The sequence below is a fragment of the Gallinula chloropus genome (genome assembly GCF_964237585.1).
Source record: "Gallinula chloropus genome assembly, chromosome: 5".
Taxonomy (NCBI): Eukaryota; Metazoa; Chordata; class Aves; order Gruiformes; family Rallidae; genus Gallinula; species Gallinula chloropus.
The window spans coordinates 23,026,633-23,050,889 of NC_140090.1; the positions used below are offsets into that span (position 1 = coordinate 23,026,633).

The window sequence follows — 24,257 nt, forward strand, 5'->3', positions numbered from 1 at the left end:
TAAATAAAAGCAGATCAAGATGATGTTGTTACAATAACAGATTACATTACTATTCTCTGTCCTTAGGAAAACCCTGATTAGTCCAAGATCCTCGTGGGGCCTTATGAATAAGTCAGGAAAGGGCTCTAATGACCCTGCGTGAGAGCGTATGAGCTGCGGCACAGCCAGCGAGGTGCCAGGTGCCTCTCAGAGACAGGCACCAGCCTGGATGACTAACAGCAGTTATCACAGGGGGGTTGTTGATTTTCTGTAGTAATTTGGGCCAGATTTTCTGCTAGCATAAACTAGTACTGCTCTATTGAATTCAAGAGAGTGCTGCCAATTTATATCAGCAACAACTGACCCTTGGTCTATTTTTAAATCCCTTCTTTATGCAAGTCTTCACCGCCTCATTGAAGAACTACACCTCAGTCAGAATATTCCCTGCTATAGGGACAAGCAACTGACTTTTGTTGTTAATCAACGTATGGGAAATTCCCATAGCCAAAGTACCCTTCCACCTCTGCAAGCACACCGAGGATCTGATCCCAGGTCTGGAATTGCATCATTACTAAACTAAGAGAAAATTACTTTTTGCTTGCGAGTGTCAGGACAGCTCCGAATCCGTGAATGACTCACCCTCAGGCACTGGTGTTTAATTTATGAGCTATTTATCTCCTTGCACACACCCCAGCACAAACAATTATACTTAGTAATTTGTTGATTTTATCAAGGCTGTTTGATGCTACTATTGCTACCTCCAATAATGCTGTGCTTTGAAACTTAAATAGGATCTATAACCAAATTTGGGTATTTCACGCACAATTCAGATTTCAGAGAAGTTTAACTCTTTGGCAGCTAAAAAGCAGTGTGTGCAATTCTCAAAGGAGACCAAATGTTGCATCTTTTGCTGACAGATTTGGTGAGGTGACCCCTCAGCAGCACCAGAGCCTCTCCTGAGAGACCCCAGCCTGTCCTTGGTGAGGATACAAACCACAGCACAGGTGAGTTTTCCTAGCAGAGGAGGCAAGAGGGGAGTAGGTCCCCGTCCTGGGTTGGGGAAACCACATGGCCCCCATACCACCTGTGCTTCAGGCAGGCTGTGGTGGCTGGGTTCAGTTAAAGCCTCACTTGCTGAGCCATGGTGTCCTCCTGCAAAGCCTGTCCTGTTGCTCAGCTTGCTGCTGGAACCTTTCAATACGGGGAGCAGCCTTCCTCCTCATCACTAGTTGAGGACTTTATTAACCTGTAAATTATTACATGTCTACCATAAACCAAACTCTATGGCCCCTTTGCACAACCTACCTCTCTTTGTTGTTGGAGTAGGTGCCAGACTTGGGCCACACATGCTTACCTCAGGCTGCACTTCAGGCATGTTACTTACTGTGTTTGGCCATACCCCCGAGTATAACCTTTGCCTTCCCAGTGTCCTGAATCATGCAGAGTTCCTGCCCCGCAGGGCCCAGCAGTGCAGAAAGTGAAGACCTTTTCCACGGTGCTGTGAAGGGCAGGGAACCCCCCATGCTCCTGTTCAGCTGGACCCCCTACTTCCCCAGGCTCAGGCATACAGGTTTGTTAACACACACATCGCACATGCTCTCACGACAGCTGCAGCTCATCGTTTCTGTACAGGTTGGGAGCCGCTTGGTGCTGAGCACGTACATTCTGGAGGTAGAAAACAGGGCTTGGGTTGGCGTTGGGTAACCGCGCAGAGCCGCAGTGAGCTCCGACGAGCAGACACCCACCAAATCACCAGGTTATGGCAGCAAGCACACACACGTAACCGATTTCACAACATGCAACACGCTGCCATATGCAGCTCTTCCCAAGGACTGGGAATGGGCACTACCTGCACGTAGAAGCCAGGAAATAACTGCTTCAAAGAGAGCCTTCAAGTGCAGAACTGACTTTAAAACTGTGGAAGCCCAGCCAGCACAGGGCTCTTCCAATCTGTCGGGATACTGTCATGAGTAACGTGTGGAAGCCCAGCCAGCACAGGGCTCTTCCAATCCGTCAGGATACTGTCATGAGTAACGTGTGGAGGCCCAGCCAGCCCAGGGCTCTTCCAATCCGTCGGGATACTGTCATGAATAACGTGTGGAAGCCCAGCCAGCACAGGGCTCTTCCAATCCGTCGGGACACTGTCATGAATAACGCTACTTTGATTCTTTCTTTTTTTTCTCCTTTTTTTCCCCCTAAAGCCTCTGGTGGTTTTCCTGGTTTAATTGAAGTGAGATGGTGGATTAGCATAACCAAACACACAGAATTAGTATGGGGGGAGTAAAAATTAAAGCAAGTGATTATTAGTTTTAAACAATTAACTAGCTTTGAACGATTACTCCCTCCCCAAATTCACTCCCTGAAATGTTTACTTCAATTTTTGAAATAGTCAGATGGAGACACCCAAGTCTCAGGCGGCTGCATGGGTATTTCTAGTCCATCACTGACTGCTGAGCACACCCACCATCTGTTTTACTTTAGGTCACATACTATAGGAACAATGCTGTTGTGTATTAATCCACACAGAAAGCCCAAGCCTGCTCCCCTTGTGCTGTCCAGGGAAAGGCTGATGACAGAAAACTATGTCCTAAACCAGAGGTACCCGTGGGTCAAAGAGACTTCAAATTAAGTTCCTTTGTGCTTCTTACTGTTTTGAAATGCCATGTTTTGGGGTGCCCAAGCACACTGCTGCTCTTGCTGCTGGCAAGAAAAGACATCAGGAAGCCCTCACTGGTCTACAGCATCGTTCTTATTTGACCAGGAATACTGTCTTTAAAAGCGTCTCTTGGATCACACCTTTACACACACACCCCCATGGGAGCCCTGCACCACCCACTTTGCTTGCCAGACCTACCCCCAGCATCCTCCCACATATTGGTGCTAGCAGAGCTGCTTTCCCAGACATCTCCAGGTCACGTCCAGACACTATCCCCTCTGGCCCATGTGGAGGCAGGTAGCAGCGACTGCCCTGTTCCACTGGTGTCTGGTCCCAGAAACATGCAGGCAGCACCATGGCTCTTCAACACTGAGGAATGCAACCTGAAAGGAAGGGGCAGTACTACCCCTACTGCTCCGCAAGAGCAATGCCTGATGTGTTTTCTCACCCTCTCCAGCTGGAGGAACCAAAGTCTCCTACTGAGACTTCCTGAAGGTCACATGGGCAGATTTCCCTTTTATTTCTTCAATAGCAAATGCGACCCAGACGGACACATCACACCCAGAGTCACCTGTGCAGGTTGAAATGCCTGGACAGCATGCGCCTGGCTTAATTTAAACCCCAACCAGATTTCAAACAGAGCGCTTGGAACTTGTTATGTGCACCTGCAAGTTTGGAGGAGCTCTTCGTGTTAAAGGCATAGACCTGCTGAGGAGAAGCAGGGGCTGCACCCGCAAGTCCCCAGTAGCAGGAGTAACAGAACTCATCAGATTCTTTCTTCTAAATAAAACTTGGGTTTATTCTGGACTGATTGGTTAGCTTCAGTAGTTAGAGGAACATTAGTTAAAACGGCTGAAGATATAAACTATTCAGGCAAGTTACTAAACTGAAACCCCAACCATTACAAAGTATGTATTTTCAAAGATACGGCAAATATTTTAAGTTTTCCTATTTTGAGGACATTTTAATAACTTCACACGCACTCCCATCTATCAGCAACAGCTTTGTTAATTTTTTAATTATTTTTATTTTCAGCACAGGGAGGGCTCTTGAATCAAACACACTCAAACCCATGTGGCTTATTAAATGTGACCAAGAGACACGACAAACACAAAGCAACCCATGAATCGCGCTGTCCTTTCCAACAGCTTCACCGACATGTAATGATGAGAGAGCAAACGGGATTCTGGAAACCAGAACAAATTTCAGGCGGGACACGAGACCGTGTTTCAGCACGTGTGGGTGCAGGCAGAAGGTTACCTCTGACCCACACAGACACTCCACTTCTCACTCCCCTTCCATTACATCTAAAATGCAGCACGAGCCCTTCTCCATCACCTGCACCTCACTGGCTTCCAAGAGAAAGAGGTAGGCTCTGTTTTCTTCTGGATTTGACTTTTAACACAAGATTTGGCGGTCCTGATCTTTTCACTGCTATGTAACATCAAAATAATGCTGAGAACTAATGCCAGCCACACCAGGAGAGGATACAAAAGAGAACGTCAAAGGTTTTCCAAACATCCCCAGCCCCACCTTCCCTGCCCCTCACTACTCTCCCTGCTGCAGCCACCACGAAGAAAGGAGATGCTCTTTAAAACAAAAATCAACAACTACGTGTTGAAGTTGCCTGCCCTCCCTCTTTCTGCTCAGCGCAGCTAAAGGCACAATGCCAATGTCTCCACAATGAGCCTCGTGGCTCTGGCTGACCCATGTCCTGCTCTTTTAGAAGCGAGCGATGCAGCTCAAAGGCAGCATCCCAAGGGAAGCCTTGGAGCAGGATACGACCAGCGCTCCCAGCGCCTCAGACACAGAGGGGAGGTTTGCCAGTGCTAAGTTGCCTTTTCAAAGTTTATAGCAAGCGACACGAGACGTCTGGCACACCAACAAGTCACAAGTAACATCAGCATCTCTCCCAGCCCTGAACCTGCTGAACCTGAGCTGAAACCACAGGCGCTTCAGAGAGCGCCAGGCTGTTTTAACCATACCACAAGTAATGGCAGCCCCACAGCGTGCATTAGAAGGACAAACTCGGCTTTATTTTTGCCAGCGACTTACTCTGTGTTCCCAAAAGAGGTCAGCTCTCCCTCATGCTTACAGGGGTAGAAATGTACTCACGGCCACAGCCTCCCTTCAGCGGAACGACTTAACTATCTGCACAGCGTGACCTCTTCCTTCACAACACTATCTGCATCACCCTCCACTGGCCTGAAACCCAGACCCAAGAAGACAGCGTACAACATCAGGCACCGCTGCTCCTGCCCCTGCAATTTAATAATTTCAAGGCAAGAATCAAATATTTTTTCAAAATGGTCTGAACAAAAAAAGCTTCGCAGTCTCAGAGATAACACAATTTTTCTACACACATTTCCCCCCCTCCACTAAAAATCATTTATGCTGATTATCCTTACTATCATCTTCCGGTGAACGTCCATCTACAAATTCATTAACTTTTTTGAGACAAATCATTGGCACCCTAATCTTCTGATTCCCATGAAAGACTCACTTTCGAGATACAATTGCAGCTGCCCCACACTGCCAGTTACTGTATCATACGCGTCTTAAAATTCTGTAATCAGCATCCACCAGGTGCCGTATCGCATTCAGCACACCACAGTCAGTCAATACAGACATCCCCAAACACACCAAGGCTGGTTTTGTCAAATGTTTTATTGAGTGTAGACATCTGGAGTACTGTAAAACATGCATTATCTGTAGATTCAAAAAGGAGCAAGCCACATTGTCCTCACTGTCAAACGTGTCAGGCTTGGCATACATGATGGAGATTAATGAAGTATCATGAGAGTAATATGGTTCCTGAAAAGCTTCTACAATTTGGAGTAGGGTCTTAATCGTTTGAAATGCAAAGCTGTTCACATTTAGTGAACTTGCATGTTCGCTGGAGGTGCCATATTTTAATTCCAAACAAACAAGAATAATTTCACTGGGGGGAGGGGAAGTTCCCTAGGTAGAAACTGTATGCTTTTTGTTTCCAGATATTCCATCCTAAATAAAAATTCATATGCTTTTTGAAACAGCACAGTTTATTTCTGAGCGATGAACAACATCTGATTTCATTTCTTCTTGGGTTGTTGAGGTGTATTAAATTTAAAGAAGATAATATCTCCATCCTCCACGATGTAATTTCTGCCTTGTTGTCGGTATTTTCCAGCAGCCTGCAAACAGACCAGACAAAAGGAAAATGGGTTATTTCATTAGACGTTTTACCCTGTTTTCTGATTGCAATTATTTAAGTGCATTTCTGTAAAGAATCAGTTCTACTTCAGCTTCAGAGTTTGATAGCCACAATAGTCCTCAGCTTGACATAATTTGGTCCTAGATACATACTAAATATATACAAAGGTAATTTAACCTCCACTGAACTGGTGGCTCTTAAATGCCATCGGCATTATGCAGCAGTAAACCTGTACACCCTGGCAAGCCTTCCGAGGAAGGAGACAAACTCCTCAATCTCCCCTCACACCACCCCCTCCCGCTCCTCAGCTCTCAGGCTTTCTTCTTCTTCGTCTCAAAACCCCGCAGATGGCAAACACCGGCGCCCGGTTTCTAAAACACCAGTACTGGGAAGGGTGACCAGCAACAGTTTGCATCACAGCTGCACGGCTATCGACCTGGTGTGTGAACTACTTCTGCATGGCTCCAGCGAGGGACAAGAGAGTACTGTCGTGGCTAAAGACGGTCACAACCGTGCACGCCTCACGCTTTGAGCAGGGCTCTCTTGTCTGCTTGTGCCCAGATAATGAAGGACTCAGGAGCACAAACTACAGGCTGGGTTTTTCTGTCAGAAATTTCCTTTAGAAGAAATGTGCTTCAGAAGGACAGGTATCAGAGCAGACAGGCTGTGGAACCAGGAGAGAGGAGAAGGCGTACGGACCAAAGGCATGAAAAGGAAATTCGTTATGAAAATGCTGTACTTGAGGAGAGCAGAAAATAGGAAAGGAATCTATTAAAGATCAGTACTCTCCGCATCAGGATTTATTATCATATTTTTCTATCCTTACCTTGTTGCAATTAAACCTAGTACCATAGAGGCTAGAGAGGAGTCACAGCATTAGGACTGACAGACTGGGCGGGAGGTGGTCTGCAGAAGCATTTATCTTGAAAAGTGATCGACAATATGGAAAAGTTGAGAGCTTCTGCCTTAGTTCAATAACCATTCCTGTTTTGAAGTTTCCTCTTGCAGGAGAAAGTGCTTCCATGCAAGACCTCACTGTGCCATTATTCTCAATGACACTATCTCAGTGGTGGCATGCTAAGATCCCATTACAGGAAAGCTGTTAACTAATGACCTTAGTTGCAGTAGAACAGATCAGATTAATGGTACATAGTTAACTTAGACACCTTTCTTTCACAAAACCGGCTCTGTAAAGCAACGTATTTCCCCATCTTGCTGTCTAGGAATTCAGAGGCTCAGTAACCTTGTTGCTGTCATCCCTTATTTAAGCGTTGTCACCAGCGATGCCAGCCTACAGAAAATCCCAGATAAAACAGCCTCGACGACAAACATACAGTGCGGCAGCAGTTGACCTTATCCCACACAACACTATTGATAAATAATAAATAGTACTTTGCCAATGTTTTTACATTCCACCCCCCCTGGAAATTTGTTTAGGCTATAAAAGGTTTACTTTCAAGTAGACTTAGTAGTTCTTTCCCTTTGAAGATCCTAATAATGCTCAAAGTCAAGAGTAATTAGACTAATTGATGGCATAAACACTAATAAAACGGTGCTATAAAAATCATCGGTGAGCGTAAGTTGCAGGCGCAGGTACAGAGACATTTTACAGCCAAATACGTTTATTACCCAGAAATATTTGTAGAGAAAAACTGACCTCCACAAAACAACAACGTGGATTTTTCTCAGCACACTACTGCACGCTGTCAAAGCGGCATAGACTTCTTCAATTAAATACATTTTGACACACTAATGCAAGTTTATGTATTTTTGTTACCAGTTTACAGTTAATTAAAGGTGACAGTGTTCCTTTAAATTCCCTGGAGACCATTTAATCCATTTCCATTGCTATCAGAAACACTGGTTGAAAAAATCAATACCCATTTGTGAATCTTGAGTATGTATTAAACAAGACACGTCTAACCAGTTCATTTGCACTTGAAAGCAGCCATCTGTAGAAGCCAGCTTTGCCTAAGCAGATATGATTGCTAATAATGTGATATCCCTGTAGACTACAAAGCCCACACAGAGCTATTCAGTGTATAGTTCACAGCACTGGCATTAAATTAGTTATGCTGTACTGGTGTTAGACACACACAAAATCAAACTTAAAAATCGATCAACTTGATAACATACAAAGCAAGCAACTCCCATTACCACTGTTACTTCAGCTGACTCCTAAAAGCTCCCAAATTTAATTTTGAAATTTACCAGCAATATAAAAGTAATTAGCATTGTGTATGGCGTGAAACACTGTATTAAATGCAAATTAGAAGACTAGAGTCATATAACGCGGTTTTCTAAGAGCAAGGTGGTTGTGGGGTTTTTTCTAACCTAGATTGAAAATCTGAGGAACAAATGCAAATACGTTTGGTTTGCAGATACTTCAGAACAATAACAATTTAATCATTAAATAGAATCTGAACATGGAAGCCTGACGTCCAGAGTCCTACATTGTGAAAAGCAAATAAAAATGCATCATCAAAATACTCCTGGGCTAATTTAATAGGTATTAACTGCTGCAGCTTCTCAGGGAAAACACTCAGGTTTGAGCATCAAAAACTGCTGCTGACAGAACCTGAATCTTGGTTACATACAGTGGTTTCTGGGTGCAGAATATTAGATTTATTTATAGCTATGGTTTCACTTTACAACTACAACTCTACTTCCCTCTTCATAAGGCAGTTCACATGCCGCAACGAACCAATTATACCGGGATTTTTTTTTCCCTCACTTCCTGGGGTTCAAACAAACCTATTAAAGTCCCGCTGCTCAGTATGATCTTCCTTAGTGATACCACTGAGAATAAGCTGAATCTGAAATCAGAGTTTTGCATACCTTTCAAGCTATCAAATAGCAAACAATGAAGCCGAACCTTTGAAATTCTTTAACACATTATGGAAGTAGGAACCTTCAAATACTGAGACTGATTAAACCGAACTAATGTGCTTTGTAATTGCAATTTTATAAAATACAATTCTTAATAAAGCATCAAAAATGCCAAACGAGAAATCAAATGTACATGAAATAAAGGGAATTTTCTCTGCCCAAAGAAGGCAGAAACAATGCAATAGCGATGCAGAGAACAGCTTCTCTTACGACATTTATTTGCCACATACGAGTCCATTTCATATTTAATAACTTCAAATCAAATATAATTTGCCTGCTCTGAGAAGGGCACAACTTTGGGCACCCAATCAGTCTCTGCCCTCTAGTGTTGAGAAAGCAGATAAAACTCCTCTTAATAGAAGTGTCACTACAAAGAAGCACGAGCTCAAGGAAAAAAGTTTTCCATTAAATATCTTCCCTGTCGATTCAGTAGACAGCAGCTGGGAAACTTTGCCTATTGTAACGCATTCCTGTGGACTACGTACCACTCTTGCTGACACCCTGAACAATCAAAGTAAGGCGTGGCATTTTTAAATAAGACATCAAAGGGCAATTGAATTAAACACTGAAATGGTAAATTTTAAGATTCTAATTATGCCTATCACAGTCTAGGGTTGGAATCCACTAATCCTGGGGGGAAAAAGGACAATTTTAATAACGCCATTTTTTCTTTCTTAACCATTTGCATCCAACATTTGTAGTACCTTTACTACAAGCTCAAAAGCAGATGACACACACTATTAGAATCAGATTTTCCCTATTTCTTGCATCTCCTTTTAGAGGTGTTTAAAAAAATCTGCAATCTCACCTTAAAAAATTGATTTGTTGAAAACTAGTTAATTTTAAAGCTTATTAAATTCTGAACAAGCTAACATGCGAACAGATTAAAAAACATTAGTATAGCATTTGGTCCTAGTGTTGACATGTAGTCCATAAACTGTCGTATCTTGGATACTGATGCAGTTGCATTCCTGTTCACTACATTGGTGCATTTGAAAACCTTCCTAAGTAAAAGATGAAAACAGATTTTGGTCTATTGCTAGAGGTGACTGTTAAGATTTGCTTGGCATCAAGAACTTCTTCCCAGTGAAAAACAGATTTGAAATGGAAAAATGGCACATAGGGAGGAAGGGAGAAGAAAAAGGTGGGGAGCTCACCTTGACAGCAGCTTCTGAACCTCCTTCTTTAAAATCTTCATATTTCATTACTTCAGCCATAATGAATCCCTTTTCAAAATCCGTGTGAATCTTCCCTGCTGCCTGAGGAGCCTTCGTCCCTTTCTGTCAAAGGAAAGGCCGGAAGAAAATTAATTGTGTTTAAGAAGATTGATTGCAGGAAAGAGGTTTCTCCTTTTTGATATGCTTCCAGGACCTGCTGAAACTTTGCTTCGTATCAGTTAAAATGCCAGGCATACAGCAGGGTAACAGTGGGACATACAGACAGATGCCTTTGCCACAGATAAACCAACCGATATTAAAGGAGGGCAGCTTTGTTTTTCCTAATAGGTATCAACAGCAGTATTGATTTTAGAAGCTATGGTTGTGTTTTGTTGTGGGATTCACTTCGATCCCTAGCTCTCCACGCAGAAAGTGAGGGAAATAAAGATTTTTAAATAACTTTAAAAATCTGAATTCCTTAAGACTTTGACTTATATCCAAATAATTTCAATTCAGTGGTAACATTCGTTGGCAAACCACGTTTGTAATCAGGACTGGTTTATGGATCTTGAGCCCTACGTATTAGTTTATTTTTATTTCAGAATAATTTTAGTAAGTCTGATATAGAACAAAATTAACATTCTGACCAAAATGTCAACAATGGGATCACTGCAAAATTAAAAAATCACAGGCATCTATTATAAGATAATTCAAGTTTATGCAACAGAGGGGAATGCACTGTAACTGCATGCTTTAAATTACAAGGACATACATTCTGTGCACATACAACCATGGAGAGAAATTTGAGAAATAATGGTGACCTAAAGGCTGCTTAATAAAGCATGTTAAAGTGCTAAGGAGTCTGACAGTGTAAAGCACAGTTTTTACAATAAAAGATGTATTGGGTTAATATGGCTACTCACTGATGCTTACCTGACTACATATCTTTGCACATTAAATCAAAGATACTTACAATCAGTCTTAAGATAAACCAGCTTTCAAATTTCTAATACAGAGCAAGCATTTCTCCTACTCTGAAACCAGCAGAGTCTCAGGATTTGCTTTTAAAAGCTATGGCAAGGATCAGAACAACAAAACTTCTGCTTTTATATTATTTTGGTAGCTATTTCAGGGACTCTAGCTCGCAGGTATCATGTAAAAGGAGATGAGATGAAGAGGCTAAAGAAATAAGCATGCTTTCAGGAAAATAAGTTTAATGTGCTAAAATATACACAAACATCTGTAGGAGTATTAATAAAAATATAAATTTCCTGGAAATTATGTTGATTAATGAAAACAAATTAATTCCACTGAATGAAATTAAATACAGCACGGAAATTCACTGCACAGGACTAAATACACTGATGCAAGAAACAGAAGCTCAGTGGTAGATTTGCACCTCCAGAACTTGACATTTTGGCAATTTTTAACATAAGAGTTTGCAACTACGTGCATTTCAAAATATTTTCCAATGCTAATCTTTTTATAATAAAATATTTACATTCAAAGGCAAACCACTACAGCTCAGCTCTTACTGTCCTCTGGGAATAAATTAGTCCATCTCTATGGTTATAATCATTGTACACCAATATTTAAAATTCATAATATAATTTTTGGCATCGCGTAGGTTCCCACAAAAACACATAAAACTACCAAAATAAACTCGGTCTAAATATTAAAGTCAGTAAAAGACCTGAATTACTGCACACTGATTTTAGGTTTTTGAGCCCAACTGCATCCATGAGGAATATAATGATGTTATATTGCTTTTATTGCTGAAAATGTAATCCGAGCAAAGCAAAGGAGGAATGAACCACCCGCAACCCAAACAAACTTAGTGAATACAAAATGAAAAGCAACATCAATTTCACTGCAGACAAACCCAGTCACACAGATTAAGCAAGCACAATACTGGTACGTCTTATCTCTGACCACAGGAGGAGGGTAGACAGATTCTACAGGATGAAGAAATTCAGACTATGTAATAGGCAGAATCAATTGTTACCTGCCTCAATCAATGCAGCTCCACTTTCACTGTTCAGCAGCTCACAAATAATTAAAGTTATCCTGGACAAAAACCTCATCTGTAATGACTAGCTAACCGCCACCATGACAAACTTCAAAGTCAGTGATATCAATCTGAATTCAATAGTGTGGAACTGGATATAGCTGATGAATAAGTATGAATCTTACCCTGATGGTCCATGCACGCACTTCATCTGGGCCTGCAGTGAAAAAGTATTCTAGTTGGAGTGCTGCATATCCAGCCTTAATGATCTTTGCTAAAGCACTGAAAAAAAAAAGAAAAAAAAAGGATCCAATCCATTCAACATATACACATAAAACAGCTAAATGCCCCAAGTAATCAATTTACATGGAAAGACATGGCGTATTTTGAAGACACTGGCTCTACTCTGACACACAGCAATACTCGCAGTAGCCTTTTCCTTTGAACTCTCTTCAGAACAAGTACTTTTTACCGCAGCATCACAAAGACAGTATTTTGATTTGTTTATTCCCGCAGGATACAGGAATAGGGGATAAATTTAAATCACCCTATCAGGCAGCACTTTGGGTCTCATGCAGTTTTCAGGACTCCGGGTCATGAAGCATAACTGTTTGACTGAAATTCAATATCGGAACAATTTATTACAGTTCTTCAGAAAAATTATGGCAAAATTTTCTCCACCGTCCCTACTCCCCATGGATGACGAAACAGTTTTGGTGATCATTCCTTCTCAAAAATATACATAACTAATACCTATGTTATAATTAAAACACTGTACAGAGATGACAGATGACAGTTAAAAACTTAATTTAAAATAAATCTTTTCACTCTGTCTCATGGTAAAGAAAGGAGAAGATTCTCTCTTTATAATGGTAATTACTCTGTCATTTATTATTCTATCAGCGCAAGCAATTAAATTACTGCAAGGAAATAGTTGATAATAAAGTGTAGGGAAAATGAATGCTAATTAACCTTTGTGTCATGTTCTCTTCCAGATACTTCTGTTTCTCTTCAGCACTCATATCTTGCAACTTGAGTTCCAAGGCCCCACTAAAAGGAATGACCAAAGCACCCGGGTCGTGCTTGTCCACCCACTCTTTAATTTTTATCAACCTGTAGACAACAAAGGGCACAACATTATCTTGTAGTGCATGCATGGCTGTACCACATTCATTATTATCAAGTAGCACATACATATTCATAAGAATTGCACGGTTTTATGATGCCATCTTTTTGTGTATTGCTTTCCAAGGTCAAGGCATTAACAGGCAGCAATTGCTTCAGGTGTACTCCATTAACATTTCACTGTTTCTTGGTTTCTGTTTGGCATTTAATCTGTCAGAAATAGGCACAATTTGAGACAATAACTAGGTTTTTGGTAGAGGTTAAATATGTGCAATCTAAAATGCTAACTGAATAAAACTTTGCAGATCTGTGAACGCTCATTTTTTCTGAGACTTGCAAGAGTGAGGTTTATCAAATGTGCTCAGAAAGGGGAAGAAAGGGGGGGTCTTCAGTTTTTCTTTTTTTTTTTTTAAAAAAAAGCATCTCAGTGTCTAGGGCAGCTGATACGAGCAGACAGAGAAGAACACTACGCTCTATAAAGCAGCACCCTGCTTTTTCTGCCTATTGATTTTGGAGCACGCCATAGCTAATGAATACAGGGTTGGGTTTCTAACTAGTTTTTCCCACCTTTGTACCATCTCCCCAGGAACAAATCTTCTAGATATTATACTATTATTATTTTTTAAAGGAATCAAATTTCCTACTTCTCATCTTCAATAACTGGCAGCATCAGCAATAGCTCGCTGTACATCCATTTTTTCAGTTGAACGACACTACAGTGTAGAGCTGCAGATTTATGGCACTAGCTTTTGAATGTTCACTACCCTACCAAAATTAATAAAAGCCTTTGCAGCAATGGCTGATTGTTTAAACAATCTTTAAGCACGAGCATCACGTTCATGACCACAAATATGATTTATTTCAACTCTAAGGGAGGCACTCATGGATTGCCTGTGAGGAGTTTGATGTTATTTATAGGGCACTACTCCTGAACAGGTGTGAATGGTAAGAACGACAACTCTGTGTGCTCAGCAAGAAAATCCAGGAGGCATGGGAATATTTCCTGTGCACTTCGACACAAAGTACAAAATACAGTACTTTGGGTGCCGTAGATGTTTCAGACCTGAAGCACCCACCATACAGCACAGGGTTTTATGCTTGCTGAGTTCTTTTTCTTAGTCCCAGCTAATCTCCAATATTTAGACTAAGGTTTTAACTGCTATTATACTAAAGTGCTTTGAAACTGTGGCCTGCAAACCTTTAAATAATCAATGCAAATGTCACTTCAGAAAAAAAAAATGAACTGAACCACAAGTTCATCAACACACATTTGTCAAAGAAAATAGCAGGGGATCAGAGCTATTATGAGATTAAGTGCATGGCCCACTGAGTAGGGGTTTACATGGGACAAAGAATATAAAAGTTCAGTCAATAGTTTTCACACGTTTGTTATATAAGGCTGGTCTTCTATCATTTACTTATATAAATACCCCATCAGTGGTTTTCAATCCTCATTATACTAATCTTTTTTTCCCTCCAGTTATCCAATGAAAATACAGCCTGGTATCCAGGACTGATACTGAAACACTCTTCTGAACCGAAAATCACAATTAAGGTGTGTTTCTGAATGTGACATGTGACATTTAACAGCACTTTTAAAACTGACATTTGTAGTTAACTAATTTATTTTGGCTAACAAACTGGCTTTCAAAGTTCAGAGTTTATGAATGCCAGCCTTTTACAGAAAATGTAGCTAGAAATGGATCTGTATTCATAAGTGTACTTCAACCTCTGTGCATAATTTTCTATTTTTTTTAAAGAAAGTATCTAACAGTGCTCTCTGGACTAATTAAATAACATACCGAGTAAAAGACAGGACCAGACATGCAAACTTGAAAAAGTGAAATGAGCGTGAAAGTAGTGTCAAAAATTGGATTGGAATTCTGTTTGGTAAATATGGTCATCGTAACTAATAAACTAAGAACTATTGTGGAACAACAAGATAAGAAATAATTACTTTGGCTAAAACACCAATTCAGAATAATAATAGTCTTAGACTGTCATTTTAACAGCTTTTCTATTGAGTCCTTAGAGGGATTATTTGCATTCCTCAGGTATTCTATTGTACAATTCAGATGAATAAAGACTTACAAATCATTCCTCTACCGCCAGTGTGAGACTTTGATCCAGTGAATACACCATTGTACCTTAACTATAATTGGCAAAAAACCTGACAGTGTAGAGCATCACAAGCTTAATAACAAAGGAGAATATCTCAAAGTGTTGACAGATGATCTTCATAATGCAGGAGCAGAGCTGGTACATTTTAGCAATAAATGAGCACTGAGGTCTAAAGGTCTCTGAAGTGACTGACATCAGACCTGCTACAGCCTCACTAAAAGAATACGGTACTGCATCCCACTCTGTACAGACAGTCGGGTTCTATGCCTGAGTCTTTCACTTTTGTGACTTTCAATGTCATGGGAATTACTAAAAAGTACCAAGGAATTCCCCTAATGGAGATCAAAATAAAGAAAACAAAACAAAGTAAATACTCAAATATAAATAATACTGATAATATGGATATATTTCTAAATTAATTCTTCCCCAAAGCAAAAATGCTGGACTAACACCCAACAAAGTAATCCTACAAGTTTTGCTTTCCTGTTGGGGATAACCAAGTGTGCCAAACAGAACAAAATTACCTTAACAAATGGTAACAATTAATGTCAAAGTCTGTTTTGCCTGAGCACGTAATTTTTCCATGGCAGTGCTGTGTGTCTGTAAAAGGATAGCATTAGTACACACATTTGGGCCTTTGTTAAGATAGGCAAATCCTGGAATATTTCTCCATTATTTCATGCATTGGATTTTAGGCGGAGAGAAAACACTATTAACACTTAAAAAAATTTCAATTTAAGAAAAAATCCACTAAAACATAGCAAAATAACAAGTGTAAAAAAATAAACCTCAACCAATGAATCAGAAGAACTGGCAGAATCCATAACCATGACTAACAGCTGAAACTACTTGAAGAAACAAGGAAGTGCTCAAAACGAAAAACCTTGACAAAGTAAACTGAAAACAATGTACGTACTAAAAGCAATTAAAAATACTCTCTTTCCTAATTAGGTTTCTGAAAATGCTGTTAAGTAGCGTTAAAATTAAATTCTGATTATAAAATGAAGAGTGGGCAGAAGAAAGGCTTGGACCTTGCACCCTGTGGAGGTGGCTTGGTTCTTCCCTCCACGTGGCTCCATGGAGAGGAAGAGTATGCCAACAGCAGCTACAGAAGGTTCCTGTATTGACATTAAATTCTATTCACCGCAAATGGACAAAATATCCTTTCTGGGAAAAAACAGAGACTCCAGACAGCAAGATAACCATTTATTCTGTGATGGCAAAAAAAAAAATTCTAAATAAAAGCTAAATTGAGTTTTGATTTAAAAAGACAACTGTGTAAAAAACCTGACACAAGAACCAAACCAAGACAAGAACAAAACCAGATCTCAACAACCTGCAAGTGAAGGCAGCAACCCAAAATTCTGACAAGGGAAAACGGCCGAGAGGATCCACCTAACACACTGTTGGTTGACTGAGATAAGCAAGGACAAAAGTATGTCAGCATATCTACTACTAAAGTCAGAAAAGATGTGAAGACCAAGATGTTTTCTTGCCACTACTAGATGCCAAAATTGGGTAATGACATCACTTCAGGGCAGTCCAGTTTTTAACATTGCATCAGCCTGACAAGGAAAAAGTAAATGAAAGCAGCCAGCGACTGCACATGCAGAAGCTTCAGGACAACTACCAGGGTTAACTCCTGATATTAAATCAGGGTGCAGAACAGACTCTGGAGAAAGGTTTAAGAATGAGGGCTTTCACTGAGAAGGCCAATACACAAAGAGGACCAGAAAGGGGAGTTGTGCATATGGGAGTGCCTTCCCTTTAAAATGCTTATGATTCCTGAGGCAGAAGAAACCAAAACCTGCAGACAACCAGAATATGAGGTACAAAAGTTGCAGAACGTACTTTAACTACAAATCAATATTTGACAATTTCACATGAGAGATCCAGCTGGGAACAGAGACAGAGTTCACATGGAAATCAGAAGTAGTGATGGAAGAGAGAAGCTGCAAGAACTTAAGCTCAGTGGACACCTGCAAGACAAGATGATCTGAAAAACTGACCCCTGAGAAGAAAGGTGTTTTGTGAAAGCATGCTTTTGTCAAGCAACACCAAAAAATCCCCCAACTTGCTCATGGAAGAGGAAACAATTGTTTTTCTGTTCTACACCTAAATTACAAGTGGAAATCAGCAGAAACAAAACAGCATGGCAGGGAAGAAGAAAATACCAGGCAGCACCACAAAAAGGAAAGAAATGAATGCAGATAATGAGATAAGATCAAAGTGAGTGATCAAAACGTACAAAAGTCTGAAAAGATGATCTAGAGATAGGAGTGAGAGCAAGAGGAGGTAGCAATTCCAACAGGCTCTTCTCCTTGGCAGTTCTGAGCAACCCCAGATTTTCAAAACCTTCCAGACTCAATCTGTTTAGTGCTTTGTTCTTCTCTCTTGAAAAGTTTTCCGTATGTGCAGCCTAAACCACCTTTATCTCCACTTAAATGAGGTAGTTTAACTGAGCCCATACACTTTGGACTGGGAATACATGCTTTCTATTGCTTTACAGCAGCGTTTTACATACCCAAAACCTAAGGTCTGTCTTTTTTATTTTGAGCTTTCCTTGTAAACCACACATTACACCTAACTTTGAACCTTTTTCTGGACTCTCCAATTGGTCTAAAAGTTCTGGAAGCACACAGTACCTAACGCACTCCTCAGAGTTCTCAATAATAATAATAATGCCTTATTAGCATTAAAAATAGCTAAGGGATTGACTCACACATTTTTCAGGTCACTCTCTTGTTTATAAAGCCCAGTATAGCATTTGCTTTTCTGCGACAGTGCTGCAACATTATCTCATGCTCAGCCTACAACTTACTATATGACCCTGCTTGACTAGTTATTCTTAATACTGTATCTGCATAGTTGATTAATCCTGCATAAAATCCTAGTCAGAAGTTGCACCCCAGCTCTTTTTCTCCTAACAATTTTTTTCTATTTCTTGAGATGATCCTAAATTCTAATTTTGTTCTATACATACATGGACATCTCCTAGTTTGGGGTCATCCACAGATTTAACAAGAATGCTCATCATCCCGCTCATTAATGGAAGTATGTAACATATTCAACTGGCAGCCGCTTCTGCACATCTCATAATGAGACATTCTTCCACCTGGAAAGTGAACCTATGATAACTGTGCTCTGTGTATTATCTTCCAACCAGTCTTACACACTCAACTTCCAGTAGTTTCCATCTAGCCAGTGCTTCCCATCTTGTTTACGAGAATGTTGTAAGGCATTGAAACCTTTAAAGGCTTAAGAAAAATCCCAATATGTAGCAATTTTTTTCAGAATATGCAAACCCATTAAATTTATCACAAAGTATCAGAGTCATCTCACAATTCAGACAACTAATATCCAATATGAATTTGTGAAGACAACTGGGTTGCATTGTTCCAACATTTTTCTTGAAATTAAATGAAAAGTAATTGACTTTAAAATGTCTTGTTTCTTGTTTGTGTCTTGTAGATAATGAGTGAGGCTTCACAAGTTATCTAAAATGATGACGAATTAGGCAATGATGTTAGGGTTTTTTTGCCAGGTCCCAAAACATTCTACTGTGAGTACCACTTGGTTTAGTTCATTTGGTGGGCTGCGAGAGTTCTTATTCACCATTCCTAGATGGCCAGGAGTAACACAGCAATCCTGTTCTAGCAATATTTCAGAACAAAAGCACTGCTTCCACACACTGGGCTGCTCCTTGGCCAGGAGTCTCCTTTCAGCCTCTCCAGACAAGAGCTTCAGGAGCTCAGAACTTTTTATCCTCTGCATCCTGAATGCTTTAAGTTCCTCCGTGACGAGACACCAATGCAGAGAACTTATCTCACGCATTAGATGTCACTCACATCTCCAACACAGATTGACTTGAGTCTTGAAGGATGCTGTGGAACAATCCTTAAAATTCTTTATCACAACATTTTTGGGGACTTACAACACATCCCATGATTTCAGAAGTTTATGGCAGAATAGGTGCATAAGTATTTCATTCTACCAGATCTGGAATTTACCCTTTTCAGATTCATTGTAATTTCAACCGGTGCTGTATGAAGAAAAGAAGAATAGAAGTTCACAACAGAATGGCAGATCAACACTGTCATTTGCCATTTATTATAGATGGGTTTATAACTTTCCTTAACATTTTCCTTTGAAATATAAGTAATCCCAGGCTCTCTGCCTCATGTGTGTCAAAGCAAGTTTTTCCAGGTCCTTGATCTCTAACATGGCCATTACCTTAAATCCCCTATAATTCTGCAAAATCATTTGTTCAATGGGGTGACCAATATTGCACCTACTATTTTAGTTCATGTTGCATCCCAGATTCTAAAGAAACATTTTCATAATCTGGACACGAGCTTCTCATCTCACTCCTGATCCATCCAAGATGTTACACTTGCTTTTCTGCTACCAGCTGCAGTGACCCTACCAGCACTCCCTGCAGGCATAGTCAAGCTGTTCATCGACAAAAATAACCTGGCAAAAAGCAGTTTGGGAAGGGAGGGAGAATTTATTTCTTTTATATCACCCCTCCACACCCTTTCTTTTAAGCTGGACCAGTTCATTCCCACGTATCCTTACTACTGGCTGTTCCAGTATAACTGAAGGGCGGTGCAGGAGAAAGTCTGCTAAGGACTTAAGTGCCTTCAGTCAGCCCACCACCCAAAGAGGAGCAATGCCGTGAAGCCAAGTTCAATCAGGAATGTTGATGTTTACTAATGGAGAATGCTTCTACATGGCACAACTCCTGAGTAAAAACTATCCTGTACAAGATCACTCAGATTCTTCAAGGCAGAAAACAGTATTAGTTGAAAGGGAGGGAAAAAACAAGGCAATGTTCTGGAAATTCATATGAAAGCACTTCATGCCCTCAAGATGTAATTCTGATAACAAATTATCTTAACATAATGTGGCAGTAGTATACAGCTCTCCATTTGTTTGGCCTAGAACGCTACCTGGAGATATTTGCTATTTAATGGTACGTTAGAAATGCAAAAGGAAGTAACATTTCAATTCAACATCATACTACTGACTGCTTTTTGAACATATTTCTTAGAAAGATTTGGCTTAACTGACATGAAATTTATTTGGCTCTTTTGGGTTTGCAACACATTGGAACTGTGAAAGCACTAATAGCCATAAACATGATATTACTCATAAATCAAGTGTAGACATAGTTAATGGACAGAATACTTTTATAACTAGAAGAAATACAGCATGCATAATAGAAAAATCAAGTTGATGACCTATAACCAGGTTTGAAGTAAAAAATATCAAGATGGTAGAAAGACAGAGAGAAAGCTAAAATAATCCAGAATTACTTTTTCTGCTAATCTCTATAGAGCTCCCAGGAAAAAAAGCTTTTTCAGGAACCTACAGAGCAAATTCTACAAAAACATCTAACAAAAGGTCCTTCAGGGTAACCCTATTTTAAACATTTCTAAGCAGCATCATTCATGAAGAATAAAAACTTTCTTAAACATTAGTTTCTCATATAATTTTCAAGACTTCAATAGTATCTCTCCATCCAAATTGCAGTCCCCATTAAAGCGATCCAAAACAATTATGACTTAAATAATAATAATAATGAAAACAGTATTACACTGCTGCTGTAGCACCTGCTGGTACGTGAAAGGCTTACAGACTCTAGTTCTCCTTGGTCTGCCAATTCCGAAAATTAATTCTGTCTTAACTCAAAAAAAAAAAGAAAAAAGAAAAAAGAAAAAAAGCCACTGTGGCTGTTGCTGTCAGCAAAGCTCAAGCACAGTCAGGACTGAACCACTGATGAAAATGCGTAACAATGGAGACTGCAATGAATCGTGCACATTGCGTTCCACTTGCAGCACACACACGTTGGACAGAAAAGATGCCTTTGGTAAGCCACATCTTAATTGTTCTCTCTGCTATCATTTCTAAAATGCAGTTTTGAAAGGCTATCTTGAATAAAATAATTTAACAAAAGCCCTTTCATACATTACAGCGGAAGGAGCAAATCTCAGTCATGAGACTTAGTGCAAAGTGACGACGACTGCGATACTACTACAGATCAAGTAGGAAGAGTCCCATTTCACAGTCAGGCTTATTGACAACCCCTATTCAACAGTCGTCATTTTAATGATAATTTCAACTTTTACTTTCTGACAGGGGTTCTTATGTCACAAGTAAAACTATATTCTTAAGGGTCCTGCACAAAAAAAGCAGGACAACTCGTATTGGTGTCACTAGGGAAAAGTCTCAAATACGTAATTCCATAAAGAAACCTGTAAGCCACGCATAGATAGAATATTGATCAAAAAACCATGCAGAGCCTTACCATGAGAAACTTTCCATGAAATGCACAATGGACAACACTGTTTTAAATTTATTTTCTTCTTCTACATACTGTGCATGCAAACACAAAAGCATACTCCCCACAAAACATGTGATCTACATAGAACTCCCGTGTAATTAAATACACACTAACAACATGTGAAATAAGATGCTATAAAGAGGAATTGGAAATATACTCCACCAGTGCTAATTAAAAATCCTGCACTGAGCAACACGCATGCAGACTACAACATGTGGTAGCTTTGGCTTTTACTAATGTCACACAACAACATAATGAAACCTAAACAAACTGGGGCAGAACCTTCTTCCCCACACACTTGTCTTAATGAAATATCCTCTCCTGCTCACACGTGATAGAGGGAGACGCCTTCCTTGATTCTCCAGAATTAGTCTGCGTGATGTTAATTGCACAGCCTCTCCAAACCACAGAACTCACATGAATGCTCTCTTCCTCCTTTCATCAGCTGTTAACAACTATGCAAGTATTAAAATCGCAGGAGTCACATATTACCACAGTAAGTGCATCAGATTTAAAATATTAACTCCTGCTTATTTCCTCCGTCCCCTTGGACCGTTACCAAGTACCAACATTCGGTAATAGCACAATACTGTGATTGACAATTAAGACACAATTTTAACAAGATTGGTAATAAGAATCATAGAATCTAGTGATACTGGACTAAGCTGGGGAGGGAGGTTGATTAAAAGATCAAACTTGTTACTAGACAGGAATACACTACTCGCTACTCAATAACTCAGAAGTAACTTTGGTATTTATTCAGGGAAAGAGCATCATCGAAGCTCTCAAAATGACGATGAAGTTATTTAGTTCAATGGTTGATATGCCAGCTACAGCAACTCAAAGACTACAAGGCTCAATTTCAGACACCTGACTTAGATACCTAATCTCATTCTGCTCCCTATACAGTTAATGAAGCAGGAGGCTCTTGCCAGGGCAATTCAGAGCACTTAAATTAGGGTTCTTGGTCTCACTTTCTCCTTAAAACATCTTCTCTCTCTCCTCTTCATAGGTTGCTTTAGGCACTTAAGGTCAGGGTTAGTTTCTAAGATGCTTATGTAAAATTACGTGGTGTACCTTAGTCTTAACTCCTGCTGATACATTCCCCCAAAATAGTGTCTAATAAATACAACAGCACATACTGTACTGTCACACGAACATGTCCATGTCCGAGTAAAACACTAAATGAGTTCAGGATTTTCACAGTGTGCAGACATGCCTTGTATGGAATGCACTTCACTAATTTGAAAAGCTGTCACAAAAATGTTCAATTTACAGACACAGTCTGTTTACCTGTCTAAGATATGGTGAAATGAAAGAATTTCACAATATCTGAATCCTCTACTAAAACATACTTGTCCTAGGGGAACACTGACTTCGTTTTTTTTCAGAAGCAGAATTCTGTATTGGATCAGTGTCTGAAATTACGCTCCGTTTATCTGATGGACTGTAAAGGATCTGTTAGACATGACAACTTTTATGGTTGAAAATAGAATGACAAAGTACATTTCCATCAGAAACAAATACTCTTATTCTGTGGGTGGATGTGTACAAAACATTTTCATTTACAAACACAAAAATAAAATTCTATGTACTATAAAACTACTAGTTCGCCTATCTTCATTTCCCCATCAGTTACGGAATTAGGACACATTCAATGCCCCCAGCAACTTTAACAACAATTGACTGAAAAATTCGACCTTGAAGTTACAACACCCTGTGGTATGTTTTACCCTTAGGAACACTAACAAGAGGAGGATCGAAAAGCCAAACCTAACACACAAGCTACTTTAATTTGCATGACTTGGCCCAGAAACTGTTCCTCAAAAGAAAGTCAGAACGTAAGCCCCAAAACACACAAACTCACACACAGTCTCTTCTGAGTAAAGGAAAGGCTTCATGTGTGGTGGCATGCATGATAGTTGTCAACATAAATGAAAATGTTCATGAATAAAAAACAGGCTGTATAAAGAGCTAATTATAATATTACTATCAATTGCTAGCTTGCGCTTGCAAATCTTTCATATCATATAAATGCATTGTTTTTGACATTTCTCTGTGGCTAAACATCACATCATTTCACTTTTTCAAAGTAGAATATCCTGTGTATATTTGAACCATAAGGAATGAGGTCTGATCTACAGTTACACTGAAAAAGAAAAAAGCTATGATGGGTATTGCCATTAAAAATTAAAACCATTAATCAGCTCCAGAGTGTAAAAAAAAAAAAATTCAAATCTTTAGACTTCTAACAGCCTCCAGGAAATCAATTTTACTTTCTATATATTCATCCTCTCTATCCAATCCAACAGTCGGAAACACTTCATCCAATCGTACAACTGAAGACTAAAACAATACATATTGTGAACAATAGTGAACTGGTGAATTATTCAACTTGCATCCAGATGTTTTCTTACCATTAGAAAAGCTGTTTACTTGCTTAAAGCAATAGCTTACTCTTCAGCAGGAGTTTTAAGAAAAAATTCCGTAACCAATGAAAATTAGCATTCCTGTTTAATGCTCAAGTGGATTCTTCTTCTATTTTACAAGTGCCACCAATCTGAAGCATGGAAAAGGCCTGCTCAACAGGCAAGAGCCCTGTAAGTAATATATGGACCTAGCCAAAGGAAACTTTTTTTTCAAATAAACATACATGTAGCAGACAGTTATTCTGGTACATGATAGTCTATCCACTTAACAGATATAATGCTATTTTAGACTTAGTTTGGTTAAGCAATGACACCAAAGAAGAAATTATCACAGAAAATTATATTGGCAAGCAC

The 24,257-nt window shown here is 39.7% G+C and overlaps 1 protein-coding gene across 1 annotated transcript in view; it reads right to left on the reverse strand.

Annotated features, from left to right (window-relative positions):
* Positions 1 to 5,290: 5,290 nt before the first annotated feature.
* OLA1 (Obg like ATPase 1) overlaps positions 5,291 to 24,257 on the reverse strand; it is a 101,022-nt gene continuing 82,055 nt past the window's right edge. Inside the window, exons 8-11 of the mRNA XM_084264706.1 lie at positions 12,855 to 12,995; positions 12,068 to 12,164; positions 9,875 to 9,997; positions 5,291 to 5,808 (exon numbers count right to left, since the gene is read on the reverse strand). Of these exons, the coding sequence (XP_084120832.1) occupies positions 5,707 to 5,808; positions 9,875 to 9,997; positions 12,068 to 12,164; positions 12,855 to 12,995 (463 nt within the window). The 3' untranslated portion in view covers positions 5,291 to 5,706. The remainder of the gene's footprint in view (positions 5,809 to 9,874; positions 9,998 to 12,067; positions 12,165 to 12,854; positions 12,996 to 24,257) is intronic.